General features: G+C 33.4%; 1 protein-coding gene and 1 long non-coding RNA gene across 8 annotated transcripts; both read left to right on the forward strand.

Moving 5' to 3' along the window:
* Nucleotides 1-1280: 1280 nt before the first annotated feature.
* On the forward strand, nucleotides 1281-6073 carry LOC112756452 (uncharacterized). Its single transcript, XR_003814605.2, has 6 exons — nucleotides 1281-1659; nucleotides 3075-3126; nucleotides 4548-4715; nucleotides 4826-4870; nucleotides 5154-5232; nucleotides 5741-6073. It is a non-coding gene; the product is annotated as an uncharacterized lncRNA (long non-coding RNA).
* Nucleotides 6074-6635: 562 nt separating this feature from the next.
* LOC140172900 (uncharacterized) lies at nucleotides 6636-20706 on the forward strand. Of its 7 annotated transcripts, none has more exons than XR_011873893.1 (3): nucleotides 6636-7862; nucleotides 7961-8141; nucleotides 8932-9367. XR_011873893.1 is itself a non-coding variant. In XM_025805046.3 (2 exons), exons 1-2 carry the CDS (start codon nucleotides 7555-7557, stop codon nucleotides 20474-20476), a joined length of 708 nt encoding a protein of 235 aa, XP_025660831.1. In that variant the 5' UTR covers nucleotides 6653-7554; the 3' UTR covers nucleotides 20477-20706. The 7 variants fall into 7 exon arrangements, 2 of the variants coding, with proteins under 2 accessions (XP_025660831.1, XP_025660832.1); XR_011873894.1 differs by lacking the exon at nucleotides 8932-9367 and adding an exon at nucleotides 20077-20706 and having other exon boundaries at nucleotides 6654-7862; XR_011873895.1 differs by having other exon boundaries at nucleotides 6661-7844; nucleotides 8932-9471.
* The last annotated feature ends 98 nt before the right edge of the window (nucleotides 20707-20804 follow it).

Below are 20804 nucleotides of genomic sequence, written 5' to 3' on the forward strand. Positions count from 1 at the left end.
ATGCCATTTATAATATAATAAAATAAATAATCATCAAAGTATGTACCAAAAAAAAATTCTGATGTAGTAATTTAAATTATATTTATATTTTTTTTTGTTCAAACACTTTTTTGTACTAAAGTGTCTTTGTCTTATATTTTGTATTTGTATGTAGTATCAAACACACCTATGATAACATACACATCTTTTTTCTGTAGTTTTGAAAAATGTTAAGTAAATAACTAATTTTAAAAATAAGAAAAAATATATTATTAATTTAATATTTAATACTTATATAATTTAATTTTTATACATTATTAGTATAAAATAATAATGCATAAATAATCAATCATATATTGTTATACCAATAAAAAAAATTAATTTTAAAATTTATTATGTCATCTTAATGTATGAATTAGATTGAATAATTGTATTAAATTTTTTTATAATATTTTTTTTTATTTTTTTGTATTTATGTTATATATTTATTTATTAAAATTAACTATTAAAATTAAATATTTACTTACCAAAAATAAATATTTATATATAAATATAAGTATTATTTAATTTATTTTTAATACATATTTTTTATTAGAATTTAATTAAATTGTGTTATAATAATAGAAATTTTATAATAATTTTGATGTATTTAATACATTAAAACGTAAAAAAAAAAAATTTATAAAACAATTTTTTTATAATATGCTTAACTTATATCTTTAGAATACAAATTATCAAAACTATTTTTATTAATAGCTGATGAATTTGGTGTTCACTATCATTGATTTGTTAAATGTAATTTTTAAAAACGAGTTATTAGTCTTTGCTCAAAAGTTATTTTTAATATGAGAATAAAGATGATGTTTTGATTTAAGATTGATATTTAAAGTATATTATAATATTATGGATATGTAAAAAATGTGTTCAATACGTATTTTAAGTATTGTCAGAAAGTGTTTACTTTAATACGATGATAAATTTATACGTACCGATACGTTTAAAATATAGACAAATAATAACTAGAAATGTGAAATTTATTTTCTACATCAGCATTTAATTTTTTGTTTAAAAATATATATTATATTATCATTTTTATTATAATATTTTTTTAATTAAATACAAATAAAAAATATTTTTTTATTTAATTTTATAAAAAGACCTAAAGATCTTTTTTTAATGTTGAATAAAATGTATCTCTTTAAATTAATTAAATATTAAAATTGAGCTAACTTATATTTATAAATTTAAATAATTTAAAAATAAAATAACATCTCATTGGTTATTCATGTACAGTCAATCATGTTTATACTCCTCCATAAACTCTAATTTCTGATGTTAATTTATACAAAAAAAAAAAAAAAAAAACAACACGTCTAAAGAACAAAAAAAATTCTGAAGTATTGTTTAGTGTTCTTCATCTTCCCTGGATTTTCTTACATCTCTCTCAAAGAACGTCTCTCTCTCTCAATTCTCTCTTCTCTCTCACACTAGCCCACTACAGTCTCTTTCAGTCTCACTCGAATCTCGTCTCAGTCACGCTCGCCGGCGTCTCCACGTGTCGCGGCCTTCCCTGGGATCCTCGTCGCCGGCGACAGAAGCAACTCATCGGGTCGTCGTCGCTCGTCGTCTTCTGGTTTCGGGACCTCGCCGTCGCCGTAGACCGTAGACCGTAGTCCGTTGGTGAGTCCCTGCATCGTCGCTTCTCCTGTTCTGTCTTTTCCGGATTTTCCTTCTCCTTGTATTTTGAGACGATGTTGAATTGCTAACCAATTAATTTACTATGTTTCTGATCTAAATGTTGCTATAAATCATTGTCGATAAAATCATTGTAATATTTTTCCCAAATTGACGTTATTGCTTGAGATCTTATGTGTGTGGACATGCATGTGGCTGGGTTGGGATTGAAGAAATCCCAGTCATTCGGATCTTTAGTTTGTGATTCAAACTCAATTGGGGTTCAGCCGTTCAGGTGTGTGTGATTACTGATTTGTTCTGATTCCAAATGTGATTGTTTTTTTTTGTTCCTTTGTCGTGCCTGGTTTATGCAGATTACATGTTTGAGATTTTGATTCTATGGTTTTGAAGCTAAAAATTTTGCTATAGAATGTTCAATTTTCATTATATTCTATCACCTTCAATTTCGATAGTGAAGGTTTGAAGCCTTGATTCGAAGGTAAGAAGAGATAGTTTTCAAGTTTATTGGCTGAATTAAGAAATTTGGGTGCCCTGCAGTTAACTTGTTTCTTTTTTAGCATTTATCAGTTGTTAATTATTGTCTATGTTCTCATTTTAGCAATTCTATTGAAAAGTATTTCAAAGTGCATATTTTTTTGAGCTACACTGTCAGTGCATCTGTTCAAGTAGGTCCTGTATTTTTTAATACTTTGATATCTGATTTCTTGACTGTCATTGGAATATGACCCGGTCATTTTATAAACACAGGTTTTGCTTGTTGTCAGCTCAATAAATTCTTATATGAATCAGATAAGATATTAACTGATTGATGAAACCGTCCTGCATGAACCACAATGAAAGAAATATAAATTTCCTTGGAGATGAAATATACTTTGTTTTAAATTAAGGTTTCTTTTATAGTGCATTCTTTCTCTTTTTTTTTTTTTTTTTTTTGCCAAAAATTTAATTTATTCAGTCAGAAATCAAGGTAACAAATTAATTCCGTTAAAGTCAAAACAAACTTATTTATTTGATGTAATTCCTAGGATACATGTCATTATTGTTTCATGCTCACTGAGAACTTGTATGGATATCTCCCTTTTTAAAGTTGGTGGAAAGCAGATGCACAGGCTGAATTTGCCTTTTTAATTGCAAAGATAATTTATAACAATGAAATTAAAGGATTGGTTGTCATGGTTAAATTTATAATTTACCTCTTAGGTCCTAGATATCTTAGTATGCTATGTCTTATGTTGCTCAAATTCATCTGTTGCATGAACCATTCATATATGTATCTTTCCATATATCTCATTATCTATTTTCTTAAAGGTGTGGTTTCTTTGATGATTCCATCAATATCATTGTTTATTTAGTTGTTAATCCAACACTTTGTTCATGTAAAATAAATTGAATGCTTCTAGGTTTGGGTAAAGTGGGGAGAGAGACGCCAGTTCATTGCCCAGAACAAGCTAGGTAACTTAATTGATAATTTTTTATAATAGATCAGTTGTTCATTCCTTCTTTGAATTGTCAAGTTATATTTAGATCTTCCTAGTTTGTGATTAGTTCAACAATTGTCAGTGATTTGACTTTTAGGTTGGATAGTACTTGATTCTGTTACAAAGTAGAAATTTGCTTCGATTCACACTTTCACTATATCAACTGGTCTTTCACTCACTTACAGCTCATAACAAGCATGCCAGTAGCATTTGTCATAGTATACATAAGATGTAGCTAATTGAAATGCAGATTTTGATTATTTGGGAAGTCTTTTGTTGAACAAATTTTACAAAAATATATTCCTGTTGCCTCCATCTAGGCATGTTTATTATGCATGGTGATGCTCATTTAAATTGTTTAGGAAGTATTTTTCTTAAAATTTTACAAAAATATAATTATTTCTATACTTTTATTTGCATATATAATAAAACTTCTAATATCTGGTTTTAGTGCTTTTTGAGAAAAGGGATAGTTTCCTCAGTGCTTTTTTAAACTTGTTATTATACCAGTTGCAATTTGGATTAGTATGGCTTAGAGGATGTATCATTAGCTCATTACTTTAAACACAAACTATATTACCTTACTAACACAAGTTGAGGCTAAAATCATGTTTGGGCTTTGGGAGTTGGGACATAGCTCAGCTCAATTTTATTGAGCATATTTGAAATGAATTGAGACTTGGTTTGCATGCTTCAATTCATTAACTGGGCTACTTTTTCAATGCCAAGACAAACATGCACTATGATTCTAATTAGATCCAATGATAGTTGCATAGTTAACGGAACTAGCTTTTCAAGGTTGAATTGGTGATTTTAAAGAATAAGCTATAAACCTCAAAGTGTCCATATTGTTAAATATTCGATGTTCTGAATGCTGCATGACATCTACATCTTCAAAAAACTACCCTGAATTTAGTTTATAATTAATTTTCAGTTGAACCAGTGGGACGATCTTATTTTTCACTTCCTCCCGCCAGGCTCACCTTTCTTTCTGTTATATTTTTATGCTTACATATATTCTTTACAGGGATGACTTCCTGTCACAAAGTAGTTGGTGATATCAGTGCACTTAGGAGGTTGTATTATAATATGTACAAATTTTCTTATTTTACAAAAATAGTTTTGCACTTGGTTGACTCGGTTAAGTAACAACAGAAGAAGGAAGTATGTAATGCATGAATCGTAATAAAATAATGGCCTAATTAAGCAACAAGATCCGTTAGTTTACCTTAGGTTTCTTGAAATTTATTACCATGTTAATATTCTGGGGTAAAAAGTAAGTGAAAGATTATTGTGCGATTTTATGTTCATCTGTCCTGTGTTTGTGGTTTTTTTTCCTTGGTACTGTTCACTAATTTAGACAAGTGCCTTTCTCTAATATGCCCTCATTTTCAGGAATGTCACGATACACATATTTCATAACAATTTGATCACCGGTGAAAACTCATATTGCAAACTCTCTGTTGTTGATTTGAGGAGCTGTTTGATTTAGCCAATTCAGATTCAACTGCCACTTCTCAGTACCAATTTAGCATTACCGTTTTTTAGCTCTATAATGAACAGGTATTGTTCTCTTTTACTTACTATATACAACTTTTCTGGTATCCAATGTTTGCTTCCTGGTAACTGTTGGCATTAGATTATCAAGGCCTTTTTTTTAAATGTTCCTGCAGGCTAGAGATCTTGTCTTGATTTTGCAATGACTCCTTCTCATTGAGGTAAATATTTGTCATGGAATTTCGTAGCAGACAACATGTTAGTTTATTAGTTATGTATTTTTGGTTTTTACTGACTTCCTGAAGTTCCTTTCTAGCAGTAGCATCTATAGTTGTAAAGACGGTTCTCATGATGTTTTGAGAATCTCTAGTAAAACATCTCAAGATGGTTAATAATAATATTATCGTTCTTTGGCAATAAAGGTCATTTGAATTGGGAGTTTGGCACAGCCCAATATTTTTCATTGTATGGTAATTTGTTTTTCTTGTTCAATGTTCATCTCAGGTGCAAGATTTACACCTTATTATTCCTGACTATTTCTTTTGAGTGGAGCAGTGATACAAGCCCCCTTTCTTATTAGCAGGTTAATATTGTGTACATTAAAATTGCACTTTCATGGATATTCTGATATTTTGGAAACTATGAGAGTAGACTATTAATTATTTCTTTATTATGCATATATATCAATTTTATAGATAAAGATAATGTTCCTAGCTATATAGATACATACGGGTAGAAAAATGATACAAAACTCTATTGTAATTAGAACATACAAAGTGAGTATATGCCGTGAGTATATGCCAATCAAGCAGTTTCCAGAACTCTTTCAAAATGCAGCTGTGAGTATATGCTGAGCAGGAAAAGAGGGGAATTTGTGTGATATTCAGTACAGTTTGAATAATATGTATCAGCTTTGCGTAGGGTCTTACATTTTGTTAAGGTCTAAAAGGAAGTTAGGGTGTTTAATGCGACCATTCAAATGGTTATTGTAATTGATGTTAGTTCAGAACAATTGGAATTTTTAATTTATGCATGTTAAAATTGCTGATTATATCTCCCTTTCTCTAATAATTCTTCATGCATTTGTACAGGATCTGCCACAGACCTTTCCTGGCCATCCATGGTTGGACACTCCCGAGGGACATGCTGCTCTTAGACGTGTTCTTGTTGTTTATTCTTTATGCGATTCTAATGTTGGATATTGTCAGGTGGATTTGATCTGCTCTTCCTTCTTATCTGAATTATTTTTCCCTCTCTTAAGTTCTTGTTGGATGATCTAGCCTCCTTGTTTTCAGGATGCTTGTATTGTAGATCAGAATTGTAAAATTTAATAACTTAATAACTTAACTGTTACTGTTATAATGTGAATAAATGTCAATTTAGGACATTGTGCTATTTCATTGCCCTAGATTTACATTATTAAAGAGGCATTTGCACCTGTTCAGTTTAACTTTTGTTAGCTCGACATTTTATTTTAATAGTGTAATAGAGAGAAATTGGGTGTATAATAAAGCGGTGGTTTGTAATTTTGAAGTGTAAAGGTTTTGGAAAATCTTTACTCACTCTTGATCTCAACATCTGAAGGCAACAAGCAAAAATACGGATGCATTTAGGAAATATAAATTCCCTTATTAATTATTATACATATATCAGCAGATCACTTTAGAGGATTCATTTGTGAATTATTTATCAACAAAAGTTATGAGATGTAGATTTATTTTTTTAGGGTGAGATGTCGCCAGTTTCAGGGATAATGGCAATGAAGAACGATCGATATTTATTTAATAGCTAATAACTACCTGAGTATTTAATTTCTGTGACATTTATGTAAGCAATCCATTTAATTTTTGTAAATAATTTTAGATAAAATATAATCTTTAAAAAGGAGCAGGTTACTTCCATAGGTGAATTATACTACAAGATCAATGATTATATCTTACAAAACTTGATCTTCAATTATAATGGCAAAAAAGCTGTCAATTGGAGAATAAAACGATGCCTCCCTCCCATCTTGTTATTGGGAAAAATTGCATGAAAGAATGTAGCCAAGTACTAAAAAGGTCTAAACGAGAAAGTTTACAGGATGACATTTCCCTTCGTTCTATAAACAAAAATGAATTTATCTTCTTTACTCATTCTATAGAGTATGTTTTACTTCAATCTTTTAAAGGGCTGCGTCTTGGAATAAGGACAGGTTCAGTGATGTATCATCTATTACATGCCCACACTGACCTGTGCTTCATGAAATACAAAGAGAAGACTGCAGATGCAGATCATTCATCTCTACAAGTTCTTTAGTAATTCATCTTGAGAAGCTATCAACCTTCTTCAGCATCTGTAGAGCAGCCCTGCCACCCTCGACACAAGTAACTGTTGCCCTATATTTCTGTAAAACACCTTCTGCAACTTTTCTGTTCACTGCATTAGCATCAACCACCAAAATTCTTTTTTGTAATGATAGATTCCCAAGTTTGGATACTTTCTTTCTAGTTGTTTGCCTTTTTTCATGTAAAATCCCAATAATACCCTCACTCCTCTTTTTCCAAACCAAACCCTAACCTTAATTTCCTAAGTTACCAACACACAAACTCCCCCAAATCAGAGAAGAGAAGTAGCGAGAGTGGATGAGAGAAAGAAGGAAGAGCAGAAAAGAAGAAAAGAAGGAAGAGGGCCAGTGTTATTGGAGCTGCTGTCGTCGTTGACATCAAGAGAAAGCGAGAGAGGTTCGAATCTGAGAGGGGAATGGCGAGCACGAACCCGAAGCAGAGAGGGAGAGATGAAGAACGAACCAGAAAGAAGGAGGAGGCGTGGCGCCGCCGCCGCCGAAGGAACCTTCGTCGGAGGGAGACATTGTCATTGCAGCGGGAAGTGCAGAGAACAAAGAGGGGTGTGAGAGAGCTACAAGATGGAAGGGAAGGAGGGTGGCAGTCGCGAGGCGGAGGTGACGATGGAGGTTTCTGCTGTTGCTGTCGCCGGAGCTCACTTCTGGTGCACCCGAAGCTACTTCAGCCCCTACCTTGCTCCCCCGTGGCTAGCCCCTGGCCTCCCCGTTTTCGTCGGAGTTACTGATGCCATTGTTGGAGAAGAGGATCTGATAGCACCACTGCTTTGCCTTACCGGTGTCGCTCTTACTGTTGCCGGAAAACACGCTGGAGTTTTCAAACTTTCCGGCAACACTGTCTTGCCACTGTTCTGGTCTAACTTCTTTCCTTGGTCTGTTCCATTTTCACCTTATCTCTGTCACCATTTTGTTTCTTGCCTTGCTCTTGTTCTGATTTATTTTTCGCCTCTATTCTGTTTTGGATTTTCAGAACTATATTTGCATTTGTCTTTTTATTCGATTTGAACTGCTGCATTTGCCTTGTGCTGTTGCCATTGTTGCTACCATGAGAATTGAAGTTGCTGCTACTGCCCTAATCCAAGCTCTGCGCTATTTCGTAACCTTTACTTTCGCACTCCGGGTTTGGTCTCTTCGGTCCTTTGGACCACGTTGTGAGTTATAATTGTTTGGCTTTACGTCTATAATTATTTTGATATACGGTGCTTTGAACTTAGTTATACTTACAAAGATTATCAAAGGGTTTTAAATTGGTTTTATTAATTAATTTATTAGAACTAAATATTTGTCCATGTTAAGCTCTTTTTAATATGCACATGAGACTATATATATATATTTTTAGACTATATGTATGTTTGAAGAAATTTTATATTATTTTAAAGCATTTGATTTTACTCGAATATGTATTTTCGAAGCATGAAATTTTGTTGCTACTCACTTATTTTAGAATTGAGAAAATATGATTGAATATGATTTGGATGAGAAAGTATTATCTGATTTGATTTGATTCGATATTTTATATATTCGAAAGATCAAAGATTTGTTGTATTTGAAATTATATGTTTTGAATTGATTTGGGAGGCTCGTATTAGAAAACCGTAGTTAACAGCGGTTATGACGTTAACCTAGATGCATCTGGCTCAGACCTCAGCTAGCAGGAGCGTTGTTAGCCTAACGTGTAGGCCACACGTTAGATCTGTTATTCCGTACGGACACACTAGAGAAAAGGGCTACCCATAGAGGTGGAGCCGCCCAAGTGTGGACTTTTGATTTGATTTCTCTATGAGAACTCCCTTATTGATTCACTTATTATCAACTATTATTTTCTAATTAAAATTATTTTGATGATAATGTTTGTATAGTCTCATGTCGATTATAGATGTATTGTCTAGTCACTGAATTGCAAAACTCACTCTTTTTTTTTTAAAAAAAATATTTTTTCAGGAATAAGTACTTGATTATGTGAGCCTTTCTATTCAAGAGTAATGATCTGCAATGGGCTCTATTCCTTGTTGAGTTCTTAGACGTCATCTGCTCCATATGTCACAGGCAGGATCCATCTATATTTATTTATTTTATTTTGTTAAAGTATGTAATTATTCATTCTAAAAAGTGTAAATTTATCAAAAATTATTTGTAACCTTTTTATTTATCTTATATTCGAATCTGTTAGGCTTGCCAGGGAACTCTTTTTCCTGAGCGCCAGTCATGGCTCATTTTGGGTTGTGACAGAGTGGTATCAGAGCTTAGGTTTAATCTGTGTAATATGGAGCAAGTGTCTTATGGTAGGATCACAATTGTATAAATAGAAGCGCGCCTATTTGTACAAATTGTGGTACTATTAGAGGCCTATAGGAATGTCATCCTTCTCTTTTTGTCATTCTTGTCTCTTGGTTCTTGTCATCATGAGTCATCTGTCGATTCTTGCCACCTCTTTTCTCTTTGTATCCATCCTTGAGTTATTATTTGGTAACTTTTCTTGAACTTACTTTTGCAATTGTTTCAGTTTCGGTTTTGGTTCACGATTCTTGCCTTGTAGCTAGTTCTAATCTTCCTCGCTTTTGTGAATAATTGCTTTAATCTTCTTTATCTTCATGTTGTTTTCTATGGGTTCTGATTTCAAGATTTCATCCATTATCTAGAAGATTTGATATGTTTTTGCTGTGAATTATTATCTTATTCCTCTTATAAAACAGTATTTGAATTTGTGGATTGTGGATTTGCTTAGCTGCTAATTGAGATGCTTTCTTCTGGATTTGATGATCTTTGAAGCTAACATAATTTTGATTCGCTATTGATTCCTTCTTTTAAATCAATAATTTGTAAAATTTTTATTTTGTTGCTCAAGGAGAAGGAGTATGTGATGAAACATATGAATAGAGTGTTATTGTTGTTTGTTCGATTGGAGATTTTCATTGCTTAAATTTAGTGAATTATTTGGGTGATCACTTAGCTGAATCGAAAGTCTTTTCCGATCTAGAAGTTTGGTTGTGCTTTTCTAATTTGATGATCTAGTTTTGTTATGGTGCTTTGTTGCTGAATATGACTTTTCTTTCACGGAACTATTTCTTGCTTGATAAGTTGAGAGACAGATTGTGAACGTTTACTTTTTGGTTGGTGATTATAAGGTGAATTTTGCTTTTGACTAAGATCTGAAATTTGAGAATTTTCTCAACCCATGGTTTTCTAAAAGTTTTCTTATTCTCAACTATTGTCCTTATTCTCAGAGATTTAGGGAGATTGATTTTCTTGATTTGTAGAGCCTTTGTGATATTGAATTGTATATCTTAGAGATTGGAAAGAATTGTTGGCGATTTCTTATAAAAATGACTAGATATCTAATTTCTTAAAGCCAAATAAATTTCTTATACGAGTTTTTTCCCTTGTTACATTCAACTAATTATTATAAACCATGCTCTTTTTTTATTATGTACCCCTTAATAACTCTAGTTTTAAAATTATCTAATTTCTCAACAAGACCTAATGTTTCATGATTCACATTTGGTTGGATTCGTGGAATAAAATAGTGTAAGTGAAATTATGTACTTATTTGAGCTATACAATAATACTTTTAATTAAATTTTCACTAGGATTGAAAAGATATTACTTATTTTAATGTGATAATGTAGGATTTTTTTGTGAACTTTGTTCCTTTTAAATTTATAAGCAGGAATCAATATTAAAACAACTAGAGATTTTATTAGGATAATCATAACATATAATGACTATTTTGGTAAATTTTTTAGCAAGTTAGATTTTTTTTTTTTTATTAGAAGGTTGGTAGTTTGAAATGCTGTGCTCTAGTAACAAAGTTGTTTATTATTTGTATTATTGAGTATTTATATGTTACAACTAGATGCAATTTTTTTTGTTTTCTATTATGATATATGATATTATTGCTGAATTTTTTTATCTCTAGTCATTAGAATAGGTTGTTGCCTATGGATTGTTATTGTTGTTATTGCTATTCAAGTCATCATTGCATGTTGATTGATATTATTATTGTTCGTAAACAGTGAATTCTTGCATATTAATATAGTTAGGATTCAATTTTCTATTCAATAGTGACTCGGTAATGTTTTGTCAGGTTTTCTAGTACTTTTTTCTTTTTGTCTCATTGTTATTATCAATTGTCTCTAACATAACGTCTTTTCAATTCAGTACGCCCTGCATGATATTTTAAGTGCCTTTGATATTAAAAATCACCTTATTATTTTTACGTGATGACTTTGTAGGTGATGTTCTAGATTTGTTTGATTGATTTGATTTTGTTATTAGCAGTAGTTAGTAGTGAGTAGTGGTGCTGTTTTGTGATTGGATTTATGAGTTTCTTGATTTGTATGTAGTTGTCGTTTTTGTGCTTGCTAGGCTCACTTTTGGGTTGGAAATGAGTAAGAGACTATAGAAAAAAAAAAATCTTCTCATGATATTATATTTTTTTCAAAATAAGACAAGGATTTGAGAGATATATTTTTGATAGTTAGATTCAAAAAAAATTTAACTATGACTATTATGATTATTATTTCATGTTAATAAAAGATATTTTCTTAAAAATATAACTTTAAATTACTAAAGTTCTTCCTGGTACTTATTTCTAATGGTGGATCTTTTTACCAGACAAAAAAAAAAAGGGAGAAAATGTACACAAAGAATATAGTATTGTTGATGTGATTAAAAATATTTGTTGTGTGAATAGAGATGCACACTAAAATGAACATGGAGATTCATGACTACAAATTTGATGTTCAAGTTTATTGATTTCTACATGTATTAGTCTTTGCTGCCAAGAGCATATATATATATATATATATATATATATATATATATATATATATATATATATATTTGAGGTTGTTTGTAGTTTATGAGCTTTAAATTTAGTTAACTATTTATGAAGATAAGTTCTTTTTGGTGTTTCATCTTTACAAAAAAAATATAATCCTATACTAATTTTATAAAATTCTTTTGCTATGTGCTTGGATTATGTTGAAAGCTAAATTATGTTTGAAAATTTAGACAAAATAAAAAGTAGTAGTTAATTTATTATAACTAATGTTAGTTTGTGTTAATTGTAATTACGTCAAATTGTAGTTTTAATTTCATTATCTTACATGTGCATTATTCGTAAATTAAGTTATAATTGTATGATTATATGAAAATATTTGAATGTATTTTACAATAATAATAAGTTAAATGTACAGGTGAATTTTGGCTTTGAGGATAATGAGATGATTGCTTACATTTTCTCGTCATATTTGACGTTATTTATCTATTATTTATAATCAAAAGCTATTAAATTTTATTCTGGAATACCTAATATTCAAGGTTATGACAATAATTATTTCAAATGGACTTTGTCAAAGAATTCTAGAAAAGAGAAAATGAACATGTTAATTTTGTGACAATTACTGTTTTTAATTTTCATAACTGTTCAATTGTCTTTTTAAAAGGTACGGTCAAATCTTCAATTTGTTGTTTTGATTTGCTCATCTGTTATTGTCTTTGCATTGTTGCTTGGGATTTGGGATTTTGATTTACAATTGTTATGGGTATTTTATTTAAGTTGTATGTTTGTTGCTGTTCAGTTTTCTTTGCCTATAGTGTTGTTGCTTCCCATTGTTTTCTTTAACATCATTTGTCCTAGTGTTCTTATTTTGGTCTATAAATATTATAAATTTAGGCCTTGTATGTTTTTCCTCTTCCTTGATTCTGAAAGATTGTGTCTTATTTGATTATGTTCTTAATCATTCTCTTAAAACTTGGTAAACATCATTATTGACTTTAGTGACCATCTCTTGTGAACTTGTGCTTCTTTGATTCAACCTGAATTTGTTTTGACCAAATACACCATCTTTTCTTTTAACAAAATTATTTAACAAAATTAATATATAAGGTTATAGAAAGTCTCATCCAAATTTGATAAGAACAAGAAGACTTACATAGAAATGGTTCTCATAGATGATAAGGTAAGTTGATTATTTTTCATTATTCTTTCAAGTGATGCTAGGTCCAATTTATAAATATTTTTTGTTAATCTTTTAAGTTTATTTGATAAGTAAACCCTTGCACGCGAATCAAAGACAGTGCGATTTTATAGATTTATAAGTGCTAATAGTCTTTATATTTAATTTATTTTATAGTGTGATAATAACCAATATATTTATTGGTAAATTTAACTATTACTATATTATTTATGATCATATTCAGTATATATGTCTGATTTATTGAAGAAAATAAATTATTAAAATCGATTAATAACTGTTCTAGAGTTAATCCAATTAACACTAAATTAAAAAAAAAACAAATAATACATAACATGTTACTTTTTTATTAATCAAATTATTATAATTCAAATTAATTTTAAAAAAATAATTTAAAATTATAATTTCAATCTTATCACGTGCATGGCACGGGTAATTATACTTGTATACATATTATTTTCTAAAGATATAGGAAAATTTTCACATATACCAGCCACTTTATTAGTACAGCAGTAATGACAAAAATAATTAAAAATTTTCACATATACTTTGTCATTACTTGCACTTGGGCCTAAGCTGTTCTGTGGACCTGCGCAAGAAGAGTGATAATGCATTCATGCTGGCTGGGCCGGACCAGTGGGAGCCGGGTCGGGTGGATAGAAGGAAAAGGAGGGAGACCCAGCCAGCCCAAGACGCAACAGGTTCAGGAACGCTCCTTGGAGGTGACAGCGATGCTCTGACCCAGGGAAGAAGCGCACGCCGAGCTGAAGCATGCCGCAAGGGAAACCGAGGCTACCACGGCGACTTCGTCCTAGCTACACATGTGCAATTATGCGCTGGGATGGTGAAGGACAACGGAGCGCTCGTTGAGCAGTTTGTGATTGGGAGATATGGCGATGGTGGAGGGGGCCGAGAGTGGAACAGTGGTAACCACGATGTCATGAACCAAATTGAGACTAATCAGCCGTGGTCAGCTACAGTGAAGACTAGGGTTGTGGGTGGCAACGCTGTAAATGTTGAAAGCTGTGATTCAGAGAAATTGGGATTCGAGGAGCATGAGACAGTATCGACTGTGCTGGAGGTTGGAAGGGTTAGAGGGGCTGACAGGGGTGAGAACGCTGAGCTCCGAGAGGGTAGAGGTAAAGGCCATGAGGAAGCTGTCGGAGGTGTGGAGGGTGCTATTGGGGATGTAAGTGATGATGGAAATTATGGGGATATAGATGGGGAAAACGGATCAGAAGGGGGAAACAGGGTAACAAGTGTAGCTGAGCACAGAAGTCGGGCTAACAAGGAAATTGTTGTTACTGAGGCTACATATGGAGGCTGTGGATCGAAGATAGGTTAGAAGAGACTAGTGCAGGGTGAGAATGAAGCTGCAGATATGCTAACAGGGAACTACAGTGAGGAAAATGATGAGACAGTCGATGACAACCAGAGTACAACATTGGAAGAGTAGTTATTGGAAAATAAGAGGACATGGGAAGTAGCAGTGGAGTCTGATGCTATCTTGTATAACGAGGAAGAGGATATCATGGCCATCCTTCAAGCGCAAAATGAAGAAACTGCTCAGAAAAGAAAATTGGCGAAACTAAAGACGAAAGCAAGACGGAGCAGACCTAAGAATAATAAAAATGTGTGTAATAATCCTTTAAAATGATCTTTAGTTCATGGAACGTTAGGGGGTTGAGGGGGACGGAAAGTTGAGAATGATTAAAGATCTAAAGAAAAAGTATAGACTTCACATGTTAGGTCTGATTGAGATTAAAAGGCAAGTAATGACAAAGTTTGATGTAGAAAATATCTGGGGATGTGATAATGTTGGGTGGGATTATGTTGAGTCTGATGGTGCATCGGGTGGGTTATTATTAATGTGGGATAATATGACATTTAAATTGAATAATTGTTATAAAGGAGAGATATGGTTGTGTGCGGAAGGGATGATATTGAAAAATAATTTCAATTGTGCTTTTGTATTGGTTTATGGTGCTCATACTAGAGATGGAAAACTTGCTGTGTAGGAGGAGTTGAGTTATGTAGCTGGACTATGTCAGGTCCCTTGTTGTTTTATGGGAGATTTTAATGAGATTGTACAAGTGGAGGAAAGAGAAGGTACTTCTAGCTTATCAGCATCTGCTGAAGAGTTCAGAAACTGGATACAAGAAATGCACTTGGTGGACCTGCCGCTTTATGAACGTAAGTTTACTTGGTTCAGAGGTCGTTCATGCAGTCGGATTGATAGAGTACTGTTTAGTCTGGAATGGGTCGAGGAGTTCCCTAAGATTCGATTAAGAGGAGGGCCAAGAGGATTGTCAGATCATTGCCCGTTGATAGTTGAAGATACAAGGTTGAAATATGGTCCTAGACCGTTCCGAAGCCTAGACTCGTGGTTCACACATGAAGGTTTCCTAAGAATGTTTAAAGAGGAATGGAGGGGATTAGGGGAGATGCATTTTACAGATAAATTGAAGGCGTTGACGGTTCCTCTGGGGAGATGGCACAGAGACAATTTTGGTGACATGGATAAGAAAATTATGAGGTTTGAGGAAGAGATCAAGAAGATAGATGACATGGTAAGTAATGGAATATATGATGGAACAGTGGAGGCTAGAAGAAAGGCGCTAGTGACTTGCTGTGAGAAGTGGTATGTGAGAAAAGAATTGAACTGGAAACAAATGTCACGTTCCCGGCTTGCGAAAAACATGGACAGAAACACTAGGTACTTCCACAATTTAGCTTCAACAAGAATGAGGAACAACAGGATTGATGCTTTGGTAATTAATGGGAGGTTGGTCAGAAATCAAGCAAGAATAAAAATCGCCATCCGAGGTTTCTACAAGAATCTATATCATCAGGAGAAGTCTCCTTCTGTGGGATTTAGGGATGGTCTGGTGGAGGTGATAACTCAAGAGGATGCTGAGGCTTTAGAAGTGATGCAGTCGGTGGAGGAGGTTCAAGAGGCAGTGTGGGATTGTGAATCATCTAGGGCTCCAGGCAGTGACGGATACAACATGAACTTTATCAAGAAGTGTTGGGAAGAGATTGGAGCTGAGTTCACGTCAGCTGTGTTGGGGTTCTTTCAAACATTTAGATTACCGAAGGACTCTAATATAACTTGGGTTGCGTTGGCACTAAAGTTCATCAGAGCAAAGGAGATAAAGGACCTTCGACCAATTAGTATGGTTGGCTGTGTATATAAAGTGATTTCAAAGGTTCTGGTCAAGAGGATGAGAGCTGTTATGCCAGGTCTGGTTGGAGAGACTCAGAGTGCGTTTGTCAAAGGCAAAAAATACACGATGGAGCTCTTATTGCATGTGAAACGGTACATTGGCTTAAAAGGAGGAAGAAGGAAGCGGCAATAATCAAACTCGACTTCCAAAAGGCATATGATAGGGTCAAATGGAGTTTTGTGGACATTGTGTTGCAGAAGATGAGTTTTGGGCAACGATGGCGGGAGTGGGTTATGGAGTGTGTCGGCACGACCTCTATGTCGGTGTTGATAAATGGTTCGCCAACGAGGCCATTTAAGATGGAAAGAGGTCTAAGGCAAGGTGATCCGCTATCCCCATTCTTGTTTGTGCTCGTAGTTGATGTTCTACACAGAATGATTAGCGAGGCAATTAGGAACGGGCGGATAACCCCTCTGTTTGTAGGGAGAGATAATATAGAATTGTCACATCTCCAGTTTGCTGATGACACTGTGTTGTTCTGTCCGCCAGAAGAGGAGACTATAAAGAATTATAAAAGGCTTCTACGATGTTTTGAGCTGATGTCGGGATTAGCCATCAATTTTGATAAATCCAGTTTGATCCCTATCAACTGTGACCAACAGTGGGTTCGAAGTACGTGCAGTCTGTTGGGATGCAAGGAGGCAACTCTCCCAGTCTGTTACCTTGGAATCCCCTTAGGAGCCAATCCGAGGTTGATTAAGACTTGGAACCCAATTATAGATAAAGTAGAGGAGAAACTCAGCTTGTGGAAATCTAAGATACTCAACAAAGCGAAAAAATTGGTGCTCATAAAAGCAGTACTATGCAGCCTATCAGTATATTATTTAAGCTTATACAAGATGCCGAAAGTGGTTGCAGAGAAATTGATTTCATTACAGAGAAGGTTCCTGTGGAGTAAGGAGGATGGAAGGAATGGGATGGCGTTGGTTAGCTGGGATGTAGTCCAGACCCCAAAAAAGTTAGGAGGGCTAGGAGTTGGAAATGCGATGGTTCGGAATACAGCACTCCTGTTTAAGTGGTGGTGGAGATTCTCTAAAGAGGAGTGCCCATTGTGGAAGAAGGTGGTTTGTTCGTGCAATAATCTCTCTCCTAATAAGCTTTTATCTTCCCAGACATTACCTGCTAAAGGGGGTCCATGGAAAGACATATGTCAGCTGCAGATTAAGGAGCAACATATAAGAGACAAGATGATAACTGACTTGTCTATGGAGGTTGGTGATGGCATAAGGACTCACTTTTGGGAAGATATCTAGCTCAGGTGTGGACCTCTAAAGGATAGGTTTCCAAGGCTATTCTCGGTTTCAACCCAAAAAGGATCTGTCATAGGGGACTGTGGGTTCTGGGATGAGTTTGAGTGGGTTTGGAACTTCCATTGGAGACGTGAGCTATTCCAATGGGAGTTGGATCTGGTGAATCAGCTACATGATACCTTGAGACCGGTTAACCTAGCTGTTGAAAGAGAGGATAGAGTTGTCTGGAAGTTCGACAAACTAGGTGTTTTTTCTATTAACTCATTTGTGCAGGTATTACAGGCGGAAACACTTCCGGAGGACATAGCAAGCTATAGCTTCACCAAGACAATTTGGAAAGGATTAGTTCCCCCAAGAGTTGAACTACTTGCCTGGTTTGTTTTGATAGGCAGGGTGAACACTAAAGAAAGGTTGTGTCGTCTTGGAATTGTTAATCAGGAGGAGAACATGTGTGTGTTATGTAATAAGGATGTTGAATATATCCACCACTTGTTCCTTGGTTGTGAATTTTCTTGGCAGGTGTGGTGCGTTTGGCTATCAGATTTTGGTAGACCATGGTCAGTCCCAGGTTCGCTGAAGGAACACTTCCAAAGCTGGACACGTGCTACAAATAGGAAAGAGGAGCGCAAGAAGTGGTTCATAAGTTTCTTCTCAATTGTGTGGAACATCTGGTTAGAAAGGAACAGGAGGTTGTTTCAGAATATAGGAAAGAGTACGTCAGACATTATCAGTCTGTCGCTTCTTAATTTTAGGGAGTGGAGGTATGGGGATCCCTTTAGTTGTTGATGGCAATGTCGGAGATAACATTGGGGTTACTTTAGTTTTGGTTTCTTTGTAAGATGTACTTCTAGTTTGTTGTTTCCCTTGCTTGATTTGCTCCACGTTTGTGTTGAACTTCTTTGTTTCAAAAAAAAAAAAAAAATAGTATAACATATACGGATAGGTGGTCAGTAAAATTTTTGTCTCTTGTACGGTGTGTATTAACGAAAAAGTTCATAAAAGAAAAAGAAAAAGACAGCTAAAGGTAATAAGCTTATAGCTAAATGATGATTTATATTGGTAAGCCAGCCATATTAAAATAAATTCTGGATGGCTGGAAGCTGATGGGCACTGTGAATCACGTGTGTATGTATATGGAATTCATTAGTTTGTAAATGAGAAAATAATTAAAATAATAAAGTAGGCTGAATTATTTTTTACTAACACCGATGCATGCCCAAAAAGAATAGATAATTTTTTAATTAGTGTTCTAATAATACGTTATAATAATGACCCCAAAAAAATACAAAGGTTATATAATTAATTATTTACCTATTCTGCAGGAAACAATAAATTAAGAATAATATAATAAATTCGTTTTTTAAATTTTTTGGTTGAAAAGTTTAATTTTTAACAAAATTTAATTATTAAATCAGTTACTAAACTTATTACACAAATTAATTTTCATGTTAAATTCTATAAAAAATAGACAAATCAACTTCCATTATCATTTAAAAAAATATTAAAAGATTATTAAAATTTATTATTTTTGACCATCACTTAATCATAAACTCAATTCTTTTAGTTTATATTTTTTTAATTTAGTAATTCAATAACATAATTTTCAATTCTATCCTTCGAAGTTTTACATTCTTCATTTTTAATTTAGTAATTCAATAACATAATTTTCAATTCATAAACTCATACATTCTTCATTTTTGAAGCTCCTTTATCCAGATTTTATTTTTAATTGTCTCTAAACATCTTATGAATTAGTTTCAATTCTATCCTTCGAAGTTTTACAAGATCAATTTAGATGACAGAAATTTTTTCTGATCAACCTTTTTTTTTCTCTATATTTTATGTATTTACATCATTGGTGTTTTCTTGATGTATTCCCCTGCTATATTTGTGTGGATTGCGAATTGATCTCCGATTCCTATTCTGAGTTCAATTTTCTGCTCCCAATTCTACTTCAAACTCTGACCACAAACCTCTTGCCCTGTGTGTATTTTTTCGGAATTTAGAATATATGTATATATTGATTAATAATTGTTTAAGAATATTTATAAAAGGTTCCCATTATATTTTTCGTACATGTTGCCGATATATCATCTCCATTTGTTAAAAGGTTTACGCAGAAGGATATAAATTTATAAACATAAAAATGCTCTCAAAGCTCAAAATTCAATCACCAATCTGTATGCCTTTTCTGGTTATGGTCATTCTAATTTAAAATTACCATTGTTTGAAATTCTTATCCATTTTTTAGAGTTCAGACCCATCATTACAGTTCTGGTGTGAGGACACTGCTTTCCTCCTCTCCTTTTTGTTTTGGCTTGTATACCTATCATTTTTTGCTCTTCAAATCCAGAAGTGCGTCTGATTTCGAATCCATTTGTGCTCTTCTAAACTTATATTTCTATGTTTAACTTTGCTAATAGATAATATAAGATTGCTGGATCTTACTTTCCAATTGCACCAATGATTATCAACCTTTGAATGCCAGTTTAATGATTTTGGATCAATAAGAAACTTATGTTTTCCTTAGTCAATGAGAAGTCTAGTTTATGCATGCGCATTTACTTATTTTGAAAAAAAAAAAGAACTGCTTTTTCTTTTGTATTTCATCTGTTTGTGCTTGAATGGCAGGTTAAGCAGGATGTGGGAAGTGATGTTTGAATGTCACAAGCTTCAGTTTCAGATCATTTCAGTACCGTATAACAATAGTCATGCTAAAATCGCCATGCATTCTGAATTACATAGGCAGATTACCAGCTATCTTGAAGATGAACTCCTCTTTCTATCATCGAGCTTGACCAAGTGGATTGGAGCTCAGAAATCGTATCTGGAGGCTATATCTGGATGGCTCAACAAATGTGTTTCATTTAAACAAAAGTCAACCAGGAAGAGAAGGAAGACGCAATCTGAGCTCCTGAGAGATCATGGCCCTCCAATATATGCCACTTGCATTGTCTGGTTGGAGAAGCTCAATGGGTTTAGATTATTCTTCATCTTTTTTATTTTATTTTTTAAAAATAACTTACAATAAAAGAATGACATCATCAATTAGAGAATGTCAAAATCATTCTCCTAAACGTAGTTTGTGTGTGTGTGTGTGTATATATAATGTGTATAGTAAATTAGTCACACTAATTATTCGGTGCATTGAAAGAGGGTGTCCATTAGATTCAATAGCTTGCTTCTAAATACACTCTTCTTTTATTTTCTTGTTCAGTTGATTGAATTGGCAAAGAGGAAGAAATTTTTCCATTCATCCAATTTGACTAGGTTATGTTTATCTGCTTAGGTGTCCTAAATATTTTACTTTCCCCTTAATTAAGTATGACCATTTTAGCATTCATTCTTGTATTGAAAAG

This window comes from Arachis hypogaea, chromosome 16 (genome assembly GCF_003086295.3).
Source record: "Arachis hypogaea cultivar Tifrunner chromosome 16, arahy.Tifrunner.gnm2.J5K5, whole genome shotgun sequence".
Lineage (NCBI taxonomy): Eukaryota > Viridiplantae > Streptophyta > Magnoliopsida > Fabales > Fabaceae > Arachis > Arachis hypogaea.